This window comes from Thermobia domestica, chromosome 7, assembly GCF_964235325.1.
Source record: "Thermobia domestica chromosome 7, izTheDome1.hap1.1, whole genome shotgun sequence".
NCBI lineage: Eukaryota > Metazoa > Arthropoda > Insecta > Zygentoma > Lepismatidae > Thermobia > Thermobia domestica.
The window spans coordinates 151,462,543-151,486,455 of NC_137460.1; the positions used below are offsets into that span (position 1 = coordinate 151,462,543).

The 23,913-nt window shown below is 34.6% G+C and overlaps 1 protein-coding gene across 6 annotated transcripts in view; it reads right to left on the bottom strand.

The window, feature by feature from the left end:
* Positions 1-23,913, bottom strand: part of trio (trio Rho guanine nucleotide exchange factor) — a 1,041,517-nt gene that overhangs the window by 586,009 nt on the left and 431,595 nt on the right. For 2 of the 6 annotated variants that reach the window (XM_081765420.1, XM_081765421.1), the window contains exons 9-11: positions 19,113-19,313; positions 15,930-16,061; positions 10,555-10,656 (exon numbers count right to left, since the gene is read on the bottom strand). In XM_081765420.1, coding sequence (XP_081621546.1) covers positions 10,555-10,656; positions 15,930-16,061; positions 19,113-19,313 — 435 coding nt within the window. Of the gene's footprint in view, positions 1-5,846; positions 5,940-10,554; positions 10,657-15,929; positions 16,062-19,112; positions 19,314-23,913 lie in introns of all 6 variants that reach the window. The other 4 variants (XM_081765424.1, XM_081765422.1, XM_081765423.1 and 1 more) reach the window with 4 other exon arrangements.

Genomic DNA, 23,913 nt, shown 5'->3' on the forward strand with positions numbered 1-23,913 from the left:
TGTGTAATTATAATACTTCATTTAAAAAGATACATTTTTTATCCAATGAAAAGTAAATGAATCAAATGTTAAGGGAACAATTTCTATATCAATATTTCTCACTTAATAGTTCATGAAGAAAAAGCCCAACAGAACAAAGTACAGCGCGAATACAGACTTTCAAATATTAGTGAAAGAAAAAACACTATATAGATACATTATTTAAATATCCTGAACAAAACATTATAGCTTAAAATATGATAACTTAATTCCTACATCTGACGATGAATCATAAAATCTAAAAATCAAGAAGTTCTTGTACTTACACATACAGTTTCATTTATGGACATGTTCCATTGAACTAAACTAATTAAAATTAATTGCGATTGTTCAGACATTAAAAGAATTCAATAAGAAATCGCAATTGCAATTGAATTATCTCTAACCACGAAACTAGTTGCTAATTTCGTGTCATTATTTATTAATAAAAATACACTAATATTTTCTTTCTTTTTTAAAAAATTCTAGAAACATTAAAGAATTCCATACGTACCTCGAACTTTAATTTACAACACAAAATTAGCTTAATTCAACTAACAGAAATTTAACCTTCTTTGATGTAACAAAATAGTGACCACACTTTCTTATCGATGCATAATCTGATAATAATTAAAACTTACTTAGTAAAAAAAATAAATAAGAAAATAAAAAAATAAATAAATAAACGCATTAGATTTGTCTCTTCTGAATGTACACCATACCTGGATCAGTTTGGTGTTCAAATGATCATTTTTATTTATTTATTTATTTATTTGTTTGTTTGTTTGTTTGTTTTTTTTGTTTTTAAACATTGCTATTCTTTTTCTTATAGACTAGTTTTTTATTTTCTTCGCACGTACAAGTTGATAAATGTTTTTATGCATCAGGACGTTCGCTTACGAATGCTCAAGCTTATAATACAAGTATTGTGATTAAGCCAAAGTTCCTTCAACACCACTGATAAAGATAGACGTTATTCGTCGAAATTGTATTATCACTCACATAACACAGACGTTAACTAGATAACTTTCTACTTATTGTTGAACGTAGTAAACACTTCGTTTACCGGGTTTGTCGACGAACAAAGTAACAAATGCTAAAGCAAGATACCCATCAAATGTAACGGGTGATTATCTACACATTACCAAAATGCTTTCAAAACTATTCTGTGCGTTACTACCAACATTTATGAAAATTCCAACATTCAAGCTATGAACTAAAAGTGAACTAAATATTAAATACACTAACTTTGCAATGCAATGTTCTAGTCAAATATACTAGAAGAAGTCACCACCTATATAATATGTACGTTAAACAGAACATGTAATACACAGTAACTCCGTGCATCGCAAAAAACCGCATACCGTATCAAAACACATATGGGCATATGATTTGGATTTCGCATATTACGCTTCGCCGTGTTATATGTGCCTATTAGAATGTATGCAGCCATAAGTTAGTAATACTAGACAACACATATCTAATACAAATGCATTATTAGTACTAACGCATGCGAGAAAAAATCAAAATTAGGATTACAATTAGGATTAGGATTCCAACAATTAGGATTCCAAGCATTAAGGATATAATATTCACATATCGACTAAAACAGCATATGTACGTCGCTTGCTCTTTCTGGAAACCTTAAATGAGAAAACCGAAGTGCTCAATGAACGAAAAGCTCAAAACATCACAGACTATACCTCAAGTAGTCATCCAAGTGAACAACAGAATACTGATACAGTTTGCTCTTCCAGGTGAGAACTTATAACAAGTATAAGGCGTAAAATAATGTTGAGAATGGAGAGTCGAAGTGAAGGATTAGTTAAATTTTAACAATATTTCTGAAAACCAAGCGCGCAATATCGTTCAATTCGAGAAAAGAAATAAACACCCTGTATTCTACAAAATTATTAACACGGTTATTGTCAACTTCATTCCATTTACCGATTTAAAAAAGTCATTTCGTACTTTGCTGACCCTGTACCTTCATATATTGAATAAAGTGTCACAAGAAACACTCAATGACTATAAAATCAACTACATATAACTCAAACAAAGAAACTAACTTATCTTCAATCTATTGAAGATTTTTTTTTCTTCGAAACTTTACATTATACTTTAGATAGAAACAACCTTAACTAATGATGGACGAAAGAAGTTGAAGTAGTTTGAGATAAGGCTTGGAAAAAGTGAACATTTTTAATGAACACGTTTTTGAATCTAAATGCAACACGGTCTGAAAGCTCTAGCGCACTAAATACCGCAATCTGACATATAACGTTCTTACTAAGTAACATATATACTTGTTTTCAAGTTTTCCATTGGTGTAATGAGAAAAAGAGAGGAAACGGAAGTACCCCGAGAAAACCCACACAGACACGATATTGTCCACCAGAAACTTACTTGGTCGGGAATCGAACCAGGGATCACATGCACCAGAGGTAAGCGCTCTATCACTGAGCCACCATGGCTCCCATGCTTCATTTTTGACATATACTTTGAACCTTTCTACATTCCCTAGAACACATGCTTTCTAGAAGTGGTATGACATAAAAATCAAGTAATACTAACAATATTCCAGAATTCATTTCAAACAGACTAGTTTGTTTTTACAGGATGCGATCATAAACAACAGACAATGGCCATATGAATGTGGCGGAAAAAATTTAGAAATATGCCCCCCTCCTCAAAAAAATTGAATTCTGGAAAACATTGGGACACGCGACTGCTTATTTGTAATAGGTTTATATACCAAGTTTTATCTTCCTAGCTGAGGGTCTCGTAAAAAATTCTAGTCTTCACATAAATTCTGAACCTTTCCCATTCCCTTAGGATTCGCCCTTTAATCAAAGCGATACGATGAAAACCCAATTCAAGGTAGGTACTAACTATGTTCTGAAACTAATTTCAAACTATTCAGCCATATCTCTGTAATGTGATCACAAACATCAGACAACTTAGCTTTTAATGTGGCGAAAATATATACAAAATCCCTTATTCCAACCAGCTTAAAAAGGAAATTTTCAAAAAGGCTCGGACACGTGTCCACTTTCTTTAATGAGAACCTAACGTGTTTCATCTTCCTAACTTGACAGGATAATGAGAAACTCAATTTTTCGTATAAAGGACCCCGCTCAGAGCTCATGGAAATCCCAGTTTCCGTTAAATTGGCTGGTATTGCAGTATGTTGTATATTTTGGTCCCCTGATGAAAAGTCTCAATGGGCACGAAGCCCGGAAACCCCACGTTTTTTGAGATATCCGCTGATTATTATCGTCACTTAAAGGCGTCCGCTCGCTCGTAAGCTGAAAATAATAATTAGATCAATACTTTCCCTAAGAAGTATGAATGAGTCTCAGTAGGGTATACTAGGGTTTTTGGGGTCGCTGATTCCGAATCCGAAGTCGGTTAACCTCCATTACGTCAGGTTGAAGGTCATTTGAAGGTCAAATCGAGTGAGAACGTTGCAAAAATCTGAACTGAAAGTACATTTTTTGAGTCACTGGATCCGATTGTGGCATTTTCTTCACCCGACAAGATCATTGCAGGGCCATTTTAAAGTCAAAACTTGAAAAACCCTCGGAAAAGTCTGAAAAACTCATGTATAGGTTTAATGGGTAGCTGATTCCAAATCCGAGGTCGGTGTTAATCGAATTTACCATTAATATTGTCCACTTAGTTTTCCACTGTGTCACTTGCAGTGTCTTGTTCTTCAATAAGAATTTATTCTGCATCTCACATTATCACCATTCCTGAACTTCATTACGATTACCAGCATCTTGTATGTATTCCAGTACAGCTCAACTAGGGTATTTGACTTTTTGTTGATGTCGAGCTAATCCTAAAAACCACAGGACATTGGCTACATGTGCACAAAAACTTAATGTCCTAATGTCCACCCATCACATATTTTTTTAAGGTCAGTGATCCGAAAACCTTGCAATAGGAGTGATTGTGATTCTTTGAAAGTCTTTTCAGCTACCCTAAAAACCTTATCTATGATTTTTTTTCGATTTTCCGACGGTTTTTCAAGTTTGAACATGCAATGATCTTGACATGACTACGCCGGGTTAAGAAAATGACAATCGGATCCAGCGCTTCAGAAAAATATTTATGTACTTTTTGTTCAGATTTTTGCAACGTTCTCACTCGATTTGACCTTCAAATGACCTTGAACCTGACGTGGTGGAGGTTAACCGACCTCGTATTCGGGATCAGCGACCCCAAAAACCCTAGTATATACTAGTAAGACTCGTTCATACATCATAGGGAAAGTGTCGACCTAATTATTATTTTCAGTTTACGAGCGAGTGCATGCCTTTAAGTGACGATAATAATCAGCGGATATCTCAAAAACGTGGGGTTTTCGGGCTTTGCGCCCACTGAGACTTTTCATCAGGGGACCAAAATATACAACATACTGCAATACCAGCCAATTTAACAGAAACTGGATTTCAATAAGCTCTGAGCGGGGTCCTTTGACCCTATCCCTCATAATTTCCCTTGCTCCATAATGGATAATAATTATATTCCATAATTCATTTCAAATGGTTCAGCTTTTTCCTGTAATTCCATTATAAAATTAGTTTCATAGATAGTACTCCGAATTATCCGCCCTAATGTGACGGAATGACAGGTCCAATAACAGAAAAGCCGGATAGGCCACCTTTCATCTTCTGCGCCACCTATACTACTAAAAATATACTATTTATACCGAAACCCGCTGTTATTCATATTTTCTGACCTCTTGGGCTAGAACTTTATAAATGTCTGTTATGTATGTTTTAACTGGAATATTGTACACATTTTATTTTGTTATTAACTTAATGTAGGAAACCTAAAATGATGTACGTTGAATATACGTACAACTTTAAAATATGAAAAGGTGTGCCTACGAAAGAAAAGAAGAAAGCAAAAACGAATGAAATATAGTTTTAAGTTTTTGAAAAGTCCTTGATAGATGAGTGTTTCTCCTTTTATGAACGTGTTAAAAATCAAGTAGATCGTTCGTAACAATTGTTCCTTATTTTATTAAGAAATGTTATTTATTTATTTGGAACTAGGCCTTAACGTTCCACATTATGCTCCGAGGCTAAGGAAGACAGTGATAATGAAATGAAGAAAGTGGAAGAACTCCGAGAAAACACGTACATTTTGTCTGTCCACCACAAAGCTTACTTAGCGGAAACCGGAATCGAACCAGGGCTTCCATGCACCAAGATTAGCGCTCTACTACTGAGCCACAGCGGCCTCTGAAGCAGTGTTGTTATAGTTTGTAACTATCAGCGATGTCAGCGTCTCCGACATCAAACTATGCTTTCGAGCTATATGAAGCTTTATTACTAAAAAGTTGTAATGTTTAACTAACCAATAATAGCTGAAGTTGCACTTAGTTTCCTCATTACGAACTGATTACCTACTATATTTGCTACCAGCAGGCAGCAACAAATTCATTGCTACTACGAACTCAGGGAGTAACTGGATGAATTACGCATTATTATTAATCAACTTTATGGGATTAAAAAGCAAATAATTAACAAATGTAGTTTTAGGGAAAAGAGAGCTTACCATAGGCAAACTCTACATCGTGAAAAATTTGAAAAAAGAACAAAGCGTATCACAAAAAGAACAACAATTAGTACTAAAAAGATCTTGACAATTAATTAGAGAAAATATGCATGCAAATGTACTACACACATACTGGGACTACTTTTACATTCCAAACTACATTCAATATGAACAAAATATCAACAAATATGTACGTGAACAATTTATACACAACGAAGATATTAATGAAAGTGAATAAGAGATTGAAAGATGCCTACATGTTTTCTAGACGGTTGCTCCATTCCGGGCTGATTACACACTTGAACCAGATGATCAAGTTGATAGAGAAGTTTTTTGCTAGTACTATGAACCTGTGAAGGAGGTAACCAACACCTTGTTAGCTCTAAATATATATACACACAATGTACATATATACAGATACATACAAATATGCCATTGTAATCCACCACCAGATTTGAACAAAATTTAAAAGATGAGACTGAAGTGTAGGTATGTTGAAACTTTTCCTGCAACTTTGGTCTGCACATGGCTGCAGGTAGGTAAGAAAGAAGATTAGTAGATCTTAAAAATATGACTGTATTTACAGATCAGATGATAATGTCTTCTGCTTGTATAGTTACGGTAAAGGTTTTCATAATGATCTCAGCAATATTGTACGATGTTGTAGATGAAATTTTCAAGTATGCTTTTATTTAAATAAGATATTCAGGGACCTACTTATAAAATTTGAATAAAATATACATGTGATCAGAACTGCATTTCATGATATTCTATCTAACACATACTGCATTATTATTAAGGCTACTTTCCTCAATCAGCGTTATTAAAAGACTATTTTCCAAGATACATTTCCGATTTCTTTAAATAACTTGTTCACAAATTTTGTATAATTTCCTCTCCCAATCTCATGTAATTGCCATTGTAGGTTCAGATAAATAATACGTTGAAAAGGATCTCGTTATCAATAACAAGGTTTCTCGTGTCTGAACCCATTTATAAATTTCCGTAAGAACACAAAAATAACAAGAAAACAACATAACTGTAAAAATAAGCACTTCAGTAGAGTAAATGCGACCCTAATCGACCTATTTATAATCTATGCGCAGTAACTGACATTTCAGATGGTATCAGAATATAGAGCGCCAATTTATCTTTGATATTTTTGAATGCATGTGAAACTCAAATTTTACTGCAAAAAATTACAGCAGTTACATTTCAACGTTATAAATAAACAAATAAAAATGATATTAACGGTGCTAAGTACGTAAGCTATTCTTATTTTTAGTCCATTGATTTATATGCGAATTTTTTTCTCTTTTCTTTGAAATGAACTGGACTTTATTGATGTGACTTTACTGATTTCTTCTTCAAGCATAGTTAAATCTGGCTTCCTTTTTTCAAAATGAATTTGTATTATATATAAATTTAATATTACATCAATTAAATTCGATTTTATATTATATGGATTATGTCGATGCTAAACCTATTTAAGAAGTAATTCCACACAACAAACGAAGAAAAAAAATAAATTATATGGACCTTTCGGGAAAAATCTACAGTTTGAGACCTAAAACCGTCCAAAAGCATGGAAAAAATAAATTGTAACATGTGTTATTTCGAACAAGAGGAACCGTGGAGTGTCGGTCCATAGTGGCGTAAAGGAAGCCATATATACGTTAGCCAAGAACGTACATTTCAGTAATGTGCAATGGATTCTCCACAGGGCATAATTTCCAGATATAGTTGGACTTCAAGGCGAGTTTAAAGTAGACAAAAAGTGAACTTTGACAGGAATGAACACATGAAATTCGTCAGGAGGAGATCGGAAGTGTTAGGAATCGCTTGTTCCATGGTTCCTCTTGTTCGGAACAACGCGTGCTGCGATTTCTTTTTAGGCTTTGGATGGTCCTAGCTCCGAAATTATGCATTTTCCCTACATTAACTTTTTTGTAGCCTTCTTCGCCTCTTCCCTCTCTTTCTTGTCACCATACCTTCTAGCATGTTCTTCATATATATACGTATAAACAAAATTACTTAAATTCGTTGCTACAAATAAAATTTAATTTTTAGAAAGTACGGGACATTTACATAGAATTCCAAACCATTAAAATTTCAGTTCATTAAAAAAAAATCTCAATATAAATCAATGGGCTCTAGCACCGTTAAGGAAAGTTATTTAGGACTTAAAGACGCAAGTTTAAGTGAGTGATACATGGTCAAAGCATTGACTCAAGTGCCACTATGTCTAGCTTCCTGGAACAACAGTCTACTTTTTAATCAAAGTATCTCCTTACTTAAATAATATCAAATGAATACAGAAACGTCTGTGTCCTGATACGCAATCAAAGTTTCAAACACTAATGCGTTCAATACACAATCACGCTATTACGAGCTTCAAGCGAATCTGTATTCCTGAGATAAGATATTTATCAATAAGCAACTGCAAGATTATAAATACATAAATTTGAATTATACTTGAATCTTTCTTTCTAGGCTTTCCAAAGTTATGATTTTGGTTTTTCACATGTTCTACCTCAAATACATTTAAAAATTATTTACATAACAATGGAAAGTCGACTGAAACATTTACCTTAGGTATTTAATTATTTATAACTGATTCACAGTTAATCATACTTCTCTGCTAGCAAATCACTTTGAGCAAACATTTGTAAAAGTTCTTATCTTTTTAAAATGTTTGGAATTCTGTTTTACAGATAGCTAACCTTTTGTTGATTCAATGTACACGTTATTTAGAGTTATATACTTAAAAAAAAAGAAAAAAAGTCTTCTTTATACAACATATTTCAGTTTTCTTTTATAATGAATTATTTGGGAGGGTGAATTCAAACCAATTTTGATTTTCTTCAAAGCATTTAAAACCTAAATAAAGGATATTCAAATGACAGGTATGGCCATGTAGATCGTCTAGTCGTCACATCCCCAGATGCCACTGCACTTTCTAAATGTCAAGCAGTCAAGAATTTCTTCTTCTTCTTCTTTAAATATTTATAAACAATTCTAGCTCTCCAAATAAGTCCTAACCTAATATAAGACTGAAAACACGAGATGAAATTTCTAAATACCTTTTGTAAGGAATGACTAACCTGTGAGCCAAAATAGTCAGGAAGAAAAAAATACCTTAAGTATTTTGATTTAAATTAAATTAATTATGAATTAAATGTTCTATAATTATATTGAGATGGATAAGAAATTTAAGTGATTAATGAAATATCGGTAGTAAAATGATCAAAATGGAAGGAAAAGTGGGTATGACTCGCAAAAGTAATTCTCAACATTGAGGATCTCATGAAAACCTGTAAATACAGACAGAATTGCTCGTTATAAGTTAATAGATCTATCGCTGAAGTGAGTGCAACTATCCTTTTAACATACTTTAGAGCACTTATTGATTCAAACCGAAGAAGGTATACCTCAAAAAGGCACAGCACTCTTTGTGGAATCCCTTTGTGTAGTTTTACTTAATAAACAACCTAAGAGTTTCGAAAGTTCATAGTACTCATGCAATAGTGTTATGTTAACCAGGAGTAGAAGGTTCAGCAGAGTAAATAAAAAGCTAAACCTGTTGTAGCTGCTTTGCACATTTTTACACATCCACAAGCACAATCGACGGTAGTATGCACACAGAAGCAAAGATAATCGCAGGAAAAGGATATAAAATATTTCTTCCAGCTTTTATTAGTATTTCGTTCTGTATTATTTATTAGACAGCTTATTCATTGTCAAATGTTTTTAAATGACAGATTTTTCATCACAAAATAAGCATAATACAAACAGGTCATTGCATAAATGAGTTATTTATTGATTATGAAGAAATATTGTATATAGCAGAGCGAAGAATTATAACACGAGAAAATTGTTACTTTTGGGATTATAACAACTCTTGCAATACCATAACTATACAAAGACAGAATACACTTTCTCGATATCTACATTATATACATGGACTAAAGATATGAAACATTCACCCAGACTATCAGTTGAGACGATACTGTTTCACACAACTACTAAAAATGTGAGTTTTAATACCTATCATTTTTACATATTAATTTTTCAGAATATGTTACCGAGTATGAATTGCAAATATCTGATTACATGACAAGTAAGCTTACTGTTAATGAACTCACATATTGTGTACAATCGAGTCAAAAGAAAATACACTTTTCTCTTAATATCTTATGAATGACCATACAGATTTAAATAACCTAAATTAAGTTGCTACAAGTTAGAGGTTGACTTTAATTATGATCCATTAATCATTTGTGCTTTTAGGATATAATTTTGGCAACTAGTAAACGTTCTTAACCTTAATATAAATGTGCCAGACTTTATGTATGTTGAAGGTTGTTTTTTTCGGTTTATTATTATTATTTTAATTTATATTCTCGTTGACAAACTCATCCTAAAGATACAAATAAAATAAAATAATTTTACGTGGTACATATTTTTTTGCAGCATCTGCGCAACGTTTAAACAAAATTATAGATCAGACACAAAGTTTAATTCCAGCAAAAATCATAGTTGACTTCCGATTCTATTCTACACCAAGCCAATCCTATCAAATTGTACTTTTACGCGCTGAGAATATCTGTTCTTCAATATTTTCAAAGTTAAATCTGTTACACACGTTAAACAAAGGTTAGTCGCCACGTTAACTCATAATTGTATTAGACACTGTAAGACAATCATATATCAAAAGCTTTTTCATTCTTTTCTAAAGCTCAACTATATATATCATAAACTGAATTCTCGACCATTTATGTGTATTTAGGCAGTAACTAAATATGTTATTTTCGATTTCTGAGTGAACAAAAATGTGTGAACAGTATCGTCAACATGCAGTTTTCTATATACCCTGAAAGAGAAGCAGAGAACACCCAGAGTCCACTTCATGAGTGCTGAAACAAAAAAGAGAGAATAAACAATATTACAATAAATGACTCATACATTATCACATATAGAACTTCTCTCTGAATCTATGGCAAAAGAACAGCAAATTTGAACCATGTCATCCAGCCCATTGAGCAACTCTTGATATGCATTATATACCTGTAAGGAAAAAGGAAACGAACAAAATTTAGATAAGTATAACTCTATTGTATCGACCTTTATACATAAATTTCACCCGAAGACAAAAGTACAAGACAGTTTCGAAAGTAATTACTCCTTGTTTCTGGCGAGCTCTTTAGCGTACACAAATTCTAAGCCTGAAATGTAAATATGCGAACTTGCTCGTCCATTCATCGATGCACTAAATGGCAACGGCATTGTAGTGTATCAAAATAGTCAATGACATCAAAGCACTTTACCAGCAACGAGGACATTTAAATTTATGAATGGAAACTACATTGATTCCACTGAAATTCAATGTCAATTGGAGAACTTCTGTAGCCAAGTATTGCAAGGCACCGGTGCATTGTTATTACAAAATTATTTTAAACTATATGAACAGATTTTAAAGTATTGTCAAGAAATTGCCTACCAGGAAAGTGTGTTACAGACTGTTACAATCGCCAGCACACGTGAACACCCATTTTTTAAAAGTAACAATGAAGTGATTTTGATCATTTGACTACAGTTTGCTACCTCGGAAACACTGTCTTCTTTTAAATTACGAAGAATACATTCAAATAATTACCTTAATTTCAAAGTTAGTAACAAAAAATTTAAAATGGTTACCTATTTTTACAAATGACTGAAAAGGGTTACAGATGACACAAGCAGCAGAGATGTTCTCCGCACTAACTTTGTGGCTTGCGTGCACGCCTTTGATGTACGTGGTCCTGGGTTAAATTCCCGCTGGGATAGCACTGAATGCTCAGGGTAGTTAGGATTTTACCTTAAGGTGGATCACTACCCGGAAGTCAGTACATATTTTAGCCCATTCCCTTAATTATTGCGCAACGAAACGTTACATATTATAATTATTGTACTATAAGATAGAGGATAGAGTTACGTTTGAGCTACAATACAAGACACTGACTCATTTGGCTGCGTCTTCTGATATCGAAAAACCTAACAAATAAAAGAAAATATTTGATTCGTTTTACAATGAGCACACAAGGTGGCACTTGCTGTTAGATCTTACTAGAGGTGCTCAAGTTTTATGAAATGTTTATTTATATGTATAAAGTATTTTAAAGTAATGATCTTATTACGAAATAGATATATATTGTTTGACCATTTTTCGTGTTATGTTTCACATTTTATTTAAATATTAATTTACATTTAAGGAAATAGATTTTGAGAAGAAACTTGCGCAGAACGCCATAATGCGTTGTTGCCAAATTTGTACGTCTAATTCCTGGATTCTAGCGTTTCAGTTCGAGAAGCGGAACTTAGCTGTGAATTGCAGTAAGAGTCGAAAACTAACTTTTCTAGTAAGTATCCAAGCAGAATTCCATGATTACTTTCTTTATTATCTGACACCAGTAAACACTCGACACTACCTGGCAACGCTGCACTATTCAAGCAGTGTTTAGCATAGCACCGAGGACACTTAATGATCCACCTTAACTGTACAACGTCCAAGTCTTACATAGCCTTAGAGAGAAAAAGGCACGCTGAACTTCAACAAATAAATAAACAAAGCAGTAGATGCTGAAGATGCGTGCTGTTGAGCACTTATGTGACATTAGTATCGAAGAGACCGAACCCAAGTTTACTAGACGAATGAAAGTAGACTTCACAACAAACAAATCTGCAATCTTAGTACCCTCATAGATATAAAGAAATGATTCAGTCAAGGAATGGTAACTAACGTATGCAATGTACGAACGGGATACAGATATTTATCGAGAACGACGATCTGCAAAATTAATAGCACGTGTATTAAGGAATTTGCACTTACAAAAATTAATTCTACATTGGTATTTGCAACAATATTAGAAACAAGAATTTTAGGAATGATGCGAAAAAAATGGATCAAAAGATTGCGATCTTGGCCAAGAATTCTAGGAATGATCCAAGAAATGCATCAAAAGATCGCGAGCTTAGTCAATAATTAGTTTTTGCATCAGGAGTAACAAAATTTTTAAATGGCCCCTAAATCGAGTTTTCGTTTCTTTTTAATAATTATATATATATATATAAAACGGAATAAGCACATCATACTGAGTTAAGTAATAGTTTTGGTTTAGATACACTATATGTAGTTCTCCAGATATAAGCAGGGTTGATATGTTTAAAACAAAATGTTTAAAACATGTTTAAAACGAGGGCTGTTGTTTTATTCAGTTTGTTTTAAACGTTTTAAACAAATTGTTTTAAACGTGTTTATTTTCGATGCTGGTTGGACATGTTTAAAACAACTAAAATATCAGACTGAAGAAGCTAATTTAATTTTCTAACAAACAACCCATCCTCCGCAGGATTTGTGCATGGAGTAAATTGCAAGCAGAGTTATATTCTTATTATAACAGCAATTACTGAACGAAATTCTGCACATCAATGTGCGTATAACTAAACCAACAGAAATTCAAGTGAAGTATTTGAACATTTCTTAATTTCCAAGAATAATGGAGGTTAAACACACTATACACTATTCTAAGATCCAAATTCACAAATTCAAAACTTGGGTATTTTTTGATCACTATCATTTCCATAATAATGAACAGTTCTCACATCATAAGTTAGAAGAAATACTCTGACAAATACAATACAACTCATAGAAAAGAGCAGTGACTAGCCTACAAGAAGCAAATGACATTTTAACTAAACAGTTTTCAAGATACATCTCTATCTGCAACATGGGTAGCTAATAATGATTAGTGTCTACGGCACAACAACACAATTAACTCTAGACACCCGCCAGGGATTTTAACAAAACGGTAGACTCTCATGTTCGGGGCTCTGGTAACCCCCAAATTATCAGAGTCGTGAATTATACACTATTGGAAAGCTTATAGACCACAAATTCCAACGAGGTAACATTCGTGAAATTCCCGCCGTATTCGTCGAAAAAGAACAGATATAAAAAAAAATCATTAAAAATGTGAAAATATTGACTTTGTGGGTCCCTGGCAACCCTTGCAGTCTCCCTACGCTGACAAAATGATGCTAATGTGTAGGTCACATACTTGTGACAATAATATAAGAAATGGTAGCCATTGCTGCCATTGCGTAATGAATTCGTTTTATGTAGGAAATATTTTAAAAAAAATATGCGCAGAAAAACATTCATTGAATTAGACATTCTCTCCCCTCCCCCACTATAGTACCACGTCCATTCAGTAATTGTTGCAAATCATTTTTGCTGCACACATCATGTATACGAACAAGAATTATGCTTCTAGACCACTTCAATGAAATATATCTTGCGTTATATGGGACCGTCCCGAAAATAAATGTAAATTAACCAAATTTGACCCCCTCTTCCTCTATAAACAACAAGTACACATACAGGTTACTATCATGTAGGGGATTACTTCATTGCTTCACATACCAATTTTTAGGAATGTACCACAAAAGGGTGAGAAATACCCGCCAAAACCTGATGAAAAAAATTTGATGAAAAATTTAAAAAAAACTTCATCCTCCCTCTCTCGGCCGTACATACGTACCCCCTATATACATAAAATGCAACTGACGGAAAGCTTCATCCCTCAAAAATGCTTTGGTAGCAAATCATCTTTCTAGCTTAATTAAGAACTGAGCTATTGATGTTTGTTGTAAAAATAAATGGAATTTACGTTAAAAAAAAAAAAAAAAAAACTCCAAAAATTTGCTAATTTTGTCCCCTTCCTGCTACCCCATATAAGTAAGAAGTCCAAATACATTACCATTGGGGGCCATTACCATGTAGTGGCCTACTTCATTGCTTCACGTAACAATTTTTATGAATCTATCCCCCAAGAGGGGGAATGGCCCCCAAAAAACTGTTGAGAAAACAAACAAACAAACAAAACATAAAAAAAAAAAAAAAAAAAAAACGATATTTACCCTCCTTCCACATACATAAAATGTACATCAGCAAAGCTGCATCTTTTAGGAATAAATTGGTACCAAAACCATCTTCCAGCCTTAATTGTAGGTTTAAGACTGAGCCATTGAGGTTTAAAGCCCTGATAGAACGTAACACAAAGAAACTAAACTACATATTCTGTGAACGGAGATCGGGAAATTCCCGATTTCTTTCTCCGGAAATGAACATTTGGGCGGATCGAAATTAGGGAAGTTCCCGAAATTTGATCTAGCGGTTGAATATAGATGACAAGCAATACCTAAGAGTGCAAAAATGTAATATATATGCCTATTTAGATTATTGTTTTGAACAAAATAAACATTTTAAACGTTTTTTTTTTGTTTAAAACAAAGTACTTTGTTTTAAACGTTAAAAACGTTTTAAACAAAAAAAAAAACATGTTTTAAACATAAAAAACGTTCTTTTTTTTTAAATCATGTTTTTTTCCAACCCTGGATATAAGACGTAGATGAAAATTGTTGATTGAAATACAGGGTGGCCCAAAAGTAGGTATACAGTACCGTACTGATAAGTTAATTGAATTTTAAATATTTTCTTATTGTTATCCATCAGGTAGACTTAGTTTCTTTATTATTTGTTCTTAATGTGTTTTTACTTACATCTTAAACTTGGAAGACCCGCAGCAAATAAACCCATAAACTGGATGTTATACTTGATCAATGCAGGGGTGTATACCTACTTTTGGGCCACCCTTTATCTTGGATCTTTTAATGCATTTTTCGATCAGGGGCCACAAAATTTTTGAATGGCCCCTAAATCGAGTTTTTGTATTTTTTTTTAAGGACATCATACTGAATTAAGTGATAGTTTGGGTTTAATACATTCTATGTAATTCTCCAGATATAAGACCTACAAGAAAATTTTTGCCTGAAATATTTTGGATCTTTCGATCCAATAAAAAGTAAGGAGACTTTACTTTCGAAGCAACCTTGTATTACGATAAATATTTAACCAACTTAACTTCTATTACCAAAATCAATACTTAAACTTTACGTATATTTATTACAAGAAGGAAATAAAAACCCTATTCCAAACTAACACAATAACTAAATCAAATTAATGATGAAACTACTATCGACAGACAGCTACAGACAGTTCAACTACTGTCAACAAACTAAACAGTCATGTCAATAAAAATCATTACAACCATCGCATGCAATACTACAAGAAGAAAAAAAAACTTCGAACGCTGTATAAAAAAAAACAATTCAGAAAATTAAAAAAAAAACTTTAATTGAGAAAAACTATAATTAAATTAACAAACTACTATTTTTTCACTTAATCACAAAAGAACAAAAGTTTTTTTAACTACTGACATTTCTACATATCAAGAACATACCTCAGTATACGCTTGGCACATTGACTCGTAGAGATTCTGATGCTGATGAATGGCAGTTTCTAAAATTATTACTTCACTAGGAATATTCATATTTTCACACGCTTGATTCCAGTTAGGTACATTTTCAACATACTATAAAAGAAAAATAAATAAATATATAAACAATGATAGTTTTCATGCATTATAAACCTTTGAGTATTAATTACTACACAGTTAAATATGCTAGTAGCTATTAACTTACATTTCTCTCTTTTCCAGTAACAGATAAAAGCATTCAGTTTCTCCGTTAGAGAAATTTAATTTACAGGCTCGGTAACTAAGAAATCATAAACAGGACATTCAAAGGTAATTAATAGAGCAACTATTAATTAAATTGCAAATAAAAGTAAAAATTATGAAATACAGCTTAAATCAATTTGTCCTTCAAAATTGAATTTTCGAGATTATATCACTAGTAGAAAATATTAGATAAAAATAAGGAAATCTGGAAAATATTTAAAAAAAGAGGTATGTTCTGCATTTGAATACGATATCCACAATATACTAGCGTTTGTTAAAATCCTTTCACAAAAGGAACCACTAAACAACTCCTTATGAACTCGAGGCTATAGAATTAGACATTAGCAGAACTGTATTTGTTACTATCTGCATTAACTAGAAAAGTTACAGCATCTACAAATTACAAATCCTGATTAATAACCCTATGCGGATTTATTATTATTATTTAAACATTTGTCACATTATTTCCTGACTTTTCTTGGTTGGACTAATTTTGTTTTCACCTTCAACATGTTTATCAGGTTGAGAAGCCCCCTGTATACTTCCATCTTCTTTCAGTATCACATTTTTCCATTACGAGGCTTCCAACACTAAATATTAACACGAAATTCACGATGTACCTTAATGTGTAAGTCCTATTTACCCGTAACAGTTACGAAAGGAAAAGTCCATTATATTTTCTATTTATCTTAGTTTTTAAGCAATTAAATTATCACAGATCTCTACCAGCTACATTATTTTCATTCCTTATATGAAGGGCTGGCGGATAAAAGGGATAAGTCCACTTTTAAAAATTTTTCAGGAGAGAAAAACCAATGCTCTGAAACCAAATAACTTTTGTCTTTGATAATTTATTTTTAATTTTTCTTAATGATTTTAGAAGGACTGGTCCCATTTATCCCACAACCAACAACACCATTCGAAAGGCATTTGTTCAATGTATAATTGGGCATAAAAACATCCTTTCTGCGAATTGATGGACTTATCCCTTTTATCCCGCTAGCCCTTCATATAGGATTGTGTAATACAGCAATACATGCATATCATGTTTTTCATTAGCTCTTGAATGACATATATTATGTAGTACAGGGTGCGGCACGTAAAACCGGCCCGTCGTAATATTCTGGTATATTGTGTTTTTGGCAACACTTAAATAATCTACCTTCCTACCAAGAGATGGCGTGTCGAGGTCGGGTCGACTTACGTGACCTGCAGCAGTCACGTGCAGCCGCAGCCAGTGAAACTTGCCGAAACCAGTTGAGAAAAAGGCCTCGTTGTGTTAAGCCGGGTGAGTGTCAGTGTGTGATAGTGCCGTATTCGATACCCGAGCGTGTTGCCATTGTTGAAGGGTTCATTCTCACTGGATCTTTTGTGAAAACAAAGAATTTGTTTCGGGAGAAATTTCCAGGACGTTCTGTGCCAGCAAAAAGCACCATTCAGGAATTGATTGAAAAATGGCGGCGTACAGGATCGGTTCAAAATACTCCCAGGAACAGACGACCATCTGTCTGCACACCTGAATTAAAGATGCAGGTGGAGGAGATAATGACAAGAAGTCCTCGAAAGTCAACCAGGAGATTGAGTCAACAGGTTCATGCGAGTGAGAGAAGTTGCAGACGTGTTTTAAGGGGACTGAAGTTAAAACCGTACCGGATAAGTGTTGTGCAAGAACTGAAGGAGCCTGACCTGCAGAAGAGGGTGCATTTCTGTTCATGGCTGTTGAGCAATGTTGCCAGTGGTTTCTTGGATCCACTAATGCTCATCATGAGTGACGAGGCGTGGTTCCACCTGTCTGGGTACGTAAATTCCCAAAACAACCGGTATTGGTCGACAGAAAATCCACATGCAATCCACCAGGTACCCTTGCATGATGAGAAGATTGGTGTTTGGTGTGCCATTTCCGCCACACGCGTTATTGGGCCCATATTCTTTGAGACGACAGTGAACAGTGACGTGTATATGGGAATCCTGGAGGAGTTTTATACACACTTGACCGAAGAGGAGCGTCAGTTATTTTACTTTCAGCAGGACGGTGCAACATGCCACACATCAGCTGCATCATTGTCCCTTGTGCATGAGATGTTTACACCAGAGAGGACAATCAGCAAAGGCTTGTGGCCTCCTCGGTCACCAGACTTGTCCACGTGTGACTTTTACTTATGGGGACTGTTAAAGGGAAGAGTATACGAAACAAATCCACACACAATTGAAGAACTCAAGACCAGGATCCAGGATGTCACCAATAGCATTACAACACAAGAACTGACAAGGGTATATATGAATCTCCTCAATCGTGCTCACATGTGTGTTGAAGTGAGCGGAGGACACTTTCAGCACCTGCTGTGAAGGTGAGTAGTCATATTCAATACATTACATTTCATTTATGTGTTGTAGTTAATCATATTCAATACATTACATTTCATTTTATGTGTTCACTTTACGGGCCGGTTTTACGTGCCGCACCCTGTATATTTTACATTAAATTAAGGTTATGAAAAAATCAGGAATTTAATTTTTAAGGTATGATATGTTTAAGCAGCTCATTGGTTATACATGTGGAAACGAATTCAATTCTTCTCTGCATTCAGGTTATATTTAAATGAAATGAACTCCTCATTGCTAAGATTTGTAGGCTACAGGAGACAAATGATAAAGGTGAGTACATTATAAAATAACTGATGAAATGAAAATCTTGGAAAAAATAGAACCAACAAAATCCACGAATACAATGTAGTCAACCCGAAACTCTCACTGCCTTTGACTCCTCGCATCAAAAGACCACTAAGATACTCTCTCTACCTCTACCACTAAGATACCATTCACCCTCTCCAATCTACATTATTCCATAAAGTAAAGTATACTCATAGGATACAACATGAAAGAAAGAAAGTAATTTAAATTTACATTTTGTACCTGCTCTGCTTTATGGTGAAACAATACTGACAGTGCTAACACTGAAGTTCTTTCATCTAAACCTGCAGCGAATTCTTTCCAGGCACGGTCCAGTCTCCCTGCAACAGCTCGTATGTGCTGAGCAGCATAATGATTGCTTTCTATTAATCTTGAGGCCACATTAAGAATTCGGTTAATATTCACATATACATTCTGAAAAAATACAATAAATAAATAAAAACCGTTACAAAATACTGAATGATCACAATTACGTCCTCTACAAGGCATTTTATTGTACACTGTATAGCATAAATCTAATACTATAATACTTAAAAAAATTATATATATATATATATATATATATATATATATATATATATATATATATATATATATATATACAGGGTGAGTCAAAATAAGTGTTACAAGCCAATATCTCGCGAACTATACATCATATAAGAAAAATATTAAGAGACAATGTACAATACAGAGGGGCCTAAGAAATGAGTCAAACATTAGGTTTCCCCCGCCCCCCATTTTGGGGGGAGGGGGGTAAACGTGAAATTTTCAAATGGGAACATAGGTCGAGTGATACCTCGTTCGAAAGAGCTTGAAAAATTGAACAATTTTTGTAGGAAACAATTTTTGATATGGGGCACCGTTTTCAAGATGGGCCCCAAAAATGGTCCTGTATCCGATAAAATTTCCAGTACTTATAAATAAGTGTTACAAGCCAATATCTCGCGAACTATACATCATATAAGAAAAATATTAAGAGACAATGTACAATACAGAGGGGCCTAAGAAATGAGTCAAACATTAGGTTTCCCCCGCCCCCCATTTTTGGGGGAGGGAGGTAAACGTGAAATTTTCAAATGAGAACATAGGTCGAGTGATACCTCGTTCGAAAGAGCTTGAAAAATTGAACATTTTTTGTAGGAAACAATTTTTGATATGGGGCACCGTTTTCAAGATGGGCCCCAAAAATGGTCCTGTATCCGATAAAATTTCCAGTACTTATAAATAAGTGTTACAAGCCAATATCTCGCGAACTATACATCATATAAGAAAAATATTAAGAGACAATGTACAATACAGAGGGGCCTAAGAAATGAGTCAAACATTAGGTTTCCCCCGCCCCCCATATTTGGGGGAGGGAGGTAAACGTGAAATTTTCAAATGAGAACATAGGTCGAGTGATACCTCGTTCGAAAGAGCTTGAAAAATTGAACATTTTTTGTAGGAAACAATTTTTGATATGGGGCACCGTTTTCAAGATGGGCCCCAAAAATGGTCCTGTATCCGATAAAATTTCCAGTACTTATAAATAAGTGTTACAAGCCAATATCTCGCGAACTATACATCATATAAGAAAAATATTAAGAGACAATGTACAATACAGAGGGGCCTAAGAAATGAGTCAAACATTAGGTTTCCCCCGCCCCCCATTTTTAGGGGAGGGAGGTAAACGTGAAATTTTCAAATGAGAACATAGGTCGAGTGATACCTCAAGAGCTTCGTTTTCAAGATAGACCCCAAAATTGGTCCTGTATCCGATAAAATTTCCAGTACTTATAAATCGGAAACGGCTAAGTAGAAAAACATGAAACAAAAAATGAAAAAGGTAAACGCCATAGGCAACGTGGAATGGTGTTGTTGTGGTGCCCCAGGACCCCATCATGGGGCCCCGGGAACAATTTTAAAATTTCAAATCTGAATATAGGTCGAGTGATACCTTGTTTGATAGATTATAGAAAACCAAACAGCTTAGAAAAAAAAATGTTTTGATTTCGGGCAAGCCTGTTACAAAATGGCCGCCGGAAATGGTTCCACATTCAGATAGAAAGTGCAGTGTTCAAACTGAGTGTTACAAGCCAATATCACGCGAATTATTGCATCAAATAAAAAGTGTTAAGAGTCCATGTACAATACAAACAGGCCTAAAAATATGTCGAACACGAGGTTCCATCATCATACTGTAAGTGAATAACAAATAAAATTTTCGGAGGCAAAATCGACCTATAACGTAATAATAATAATAATAATAATAATAATAATAATAATAATAATAATAATAATAATAATAATAATAAGAAGAAGAAGAAGAAGAAGAAGAAGAAGAATACGCAAAATAATAATAAAACTAGTAATAATAATAATAATATGAATGAAAATAATAAGACAATGAATAATACTAATACGTATGCGCAAAAAGACGTCGTTCCTCAATCACTACAATCCTATGAGAAAGGGATAGGAAGGTACCTATTAGGCCCTACTTGTAGGCAACATCTCAGCATGTGCCCAGTTAGAGTAAGGAAAGCCCGTCAATGTCATTGCCTGGGGAATGGAACCGATGGCCTTCGGAACATAGTACAACGATAACGTTGTATATTGCATTAACAATCTGTACCATCTTATAAAAAAAAAGGATCAGAGGCGAATTATTTGAGCCGTTTTATACAAAGAAAAGAAAGTTGCAAAGAAATATCTTTAGATTATTTTTGATCGTCAACTATTAATGTAATCGCTATGGAAACGTAATAAATGTAAGTGTAAGTGTGCAGACGTAGAAAGAACGGGATATAAACTTTGGTGATAAGTTTTCCGTATAAGTAAACGAACACTATCGTATTGATATTATTAGTTTGGGTAGCGTTTGAATAGAGCAATGGCGGTGTTTGATCATTGTGTAGATATGTTGCTGGTGTTGGGGGAATGTAGAAGAAACTATCGTAGCGCGGCACGAATGTATGCAATGCGCTATCCCCAACGCCAACAAACATCTCACATGGCATTTCTGCGATTGGAGAGACGTTTGCGGCAACATGGTAGTCTTGTCCGGGGACGAGGTAGGGGTCGTTACCGCTCTGCAACCAATGAAGAACGTGCAACAGGAATATTGGCAGCAGTGCACGTAGACCCACATGTTACCACGAGATATCTCGCTCAGGCCAGTGGAGTTAGCCAAAGATCTGTAGTGCGTATTTTGCACGAGTACATGTTTCATCCGTATCATATCATCTTACAGCAGGAACTATCTGGCAATGATTTTCATGCCAGATTGCAATTTTGTCTATGGTTGGAAGGTATGGAAAACAGACAGCGCAACTTCATATCCAAAATCTTGTTTAGCGATGAAGCTACATTTACAAACACAGGACACGTAAATCGACATAATATGCATTATTGGGCTAGGGAAAATCCACTATGGCAGAGAGAAGTTGCTCATCAGCATCGGTGGTCTCTTAATGTATGGTGTGGCATCCTTGGTAACCATATCATTGGGCCATATTTTTTTGATGGACGTCTTACTGGTGATACCTATGCCGCATTTATCAGTGATGTACTATACCCGGAGTTGTTAGAGAATATTCCTTTCGCTGAACGTATAAGAATGTGGTATCAACATGACGGTGCTCCAGCACACAACGCACGTCAGGTCAGAGCCTTATTGGACCACCGTATGGCGAATAAATGGATTGGGCGTCGACGTCCTATTCACTGGCCTCCACGATCTCCTGACCTAACCCCACTTGATTTTTTCCTCTGGGGTTATGTTAAGGATCGGGTAATGTCCAACGTACCAACAACTACTGATGATATGAAGGCGCGTATCCAAGGTGTGTGTGCATCTATCACTCCAAAGATGCTACATGATGTACGAACATCCCTATGCCGCCGCTTACGGAGGTGTGTGGAGCAGGATGGAGGACATATCCAGCATCATTTGTAACATGGTAAGTGTTGAAATTATTTGCTTTACAGTGATTGAAATTACAATTTTTAACATCGCACATACCCGTAGAATTACTAAACGTTATCCTACTACTTTACAGGATATTAGATTGTGGTAATGCTGTTGTGACAGGCTTGTCTGAAATCAAAACAACTTTTGTAGTAAGCTGTTTGGTATTTCACGATCTATCAAAGAGGTATCACTCGCCCTATGTTGCGATTTGAAAATTCCATGTACACCCCTCCATACAAAAGCGGGACGAGGGAACTTCTTTAACACAAATTTCAGGCTTTCTGTATTGTACATTGACTCTTAACACTTTTCTTATTTGATGCGGAGTTCGTTGCGTTGATATTGGCGTGTAATACTCAAATTGAACACTGCACTTTCTATCTGAATGTGAAACCATTTTTGGCGGCCATTTTGAAACAGGCTTGCCCAAAATGAAAACAAATTTCGTACGAAGCTGTTTGGCTTTCCACGATCTATCAAACAAGGTATCACTCAACCTACAGCTATATTCCCATTAATAATTTTGAAATTGGTCCCGGAGCCCCATTATTAGGGCCCTGCGGACACCACAACATCATTCCACATTGCCTATGATGTTTCCGTTTTTTATTTTTTGTTTAATCGTTTCCTACTCATACGTTTCCGATTTATAAGTACTGGAAATTTTATCGGATACAGGACCATTTTTGGGGCCCATCTTGAAAACGGTGCCCCATATCAAAAATTGTTTCCTACAAAAAATGTTCAATTTTTCAAGCTCTTTCGAACGAGGTATCACTCGACCTATGTTCTCATTTGAAAATTTCACGTTTACCTCCCTCCCCCAAAAATGGGGGGCGGGGGAAACCTAATGTTTGACTCATTTCTTAGGCCCCTCTGTATTGTACATTGTCTCTTAATATTTTTCTTATATGATGTATAGTTCGCGAGATATTGGCTTGTAACACTTATTTATAAGTACTGGAAATTTTATCGGATACAGGACCATTTTTGGGGCCCATCTTGAAAACGGTGCCCCATATCAAAAATTGTTTCCTACAAAAAATGTTCAATTTTTCAAGC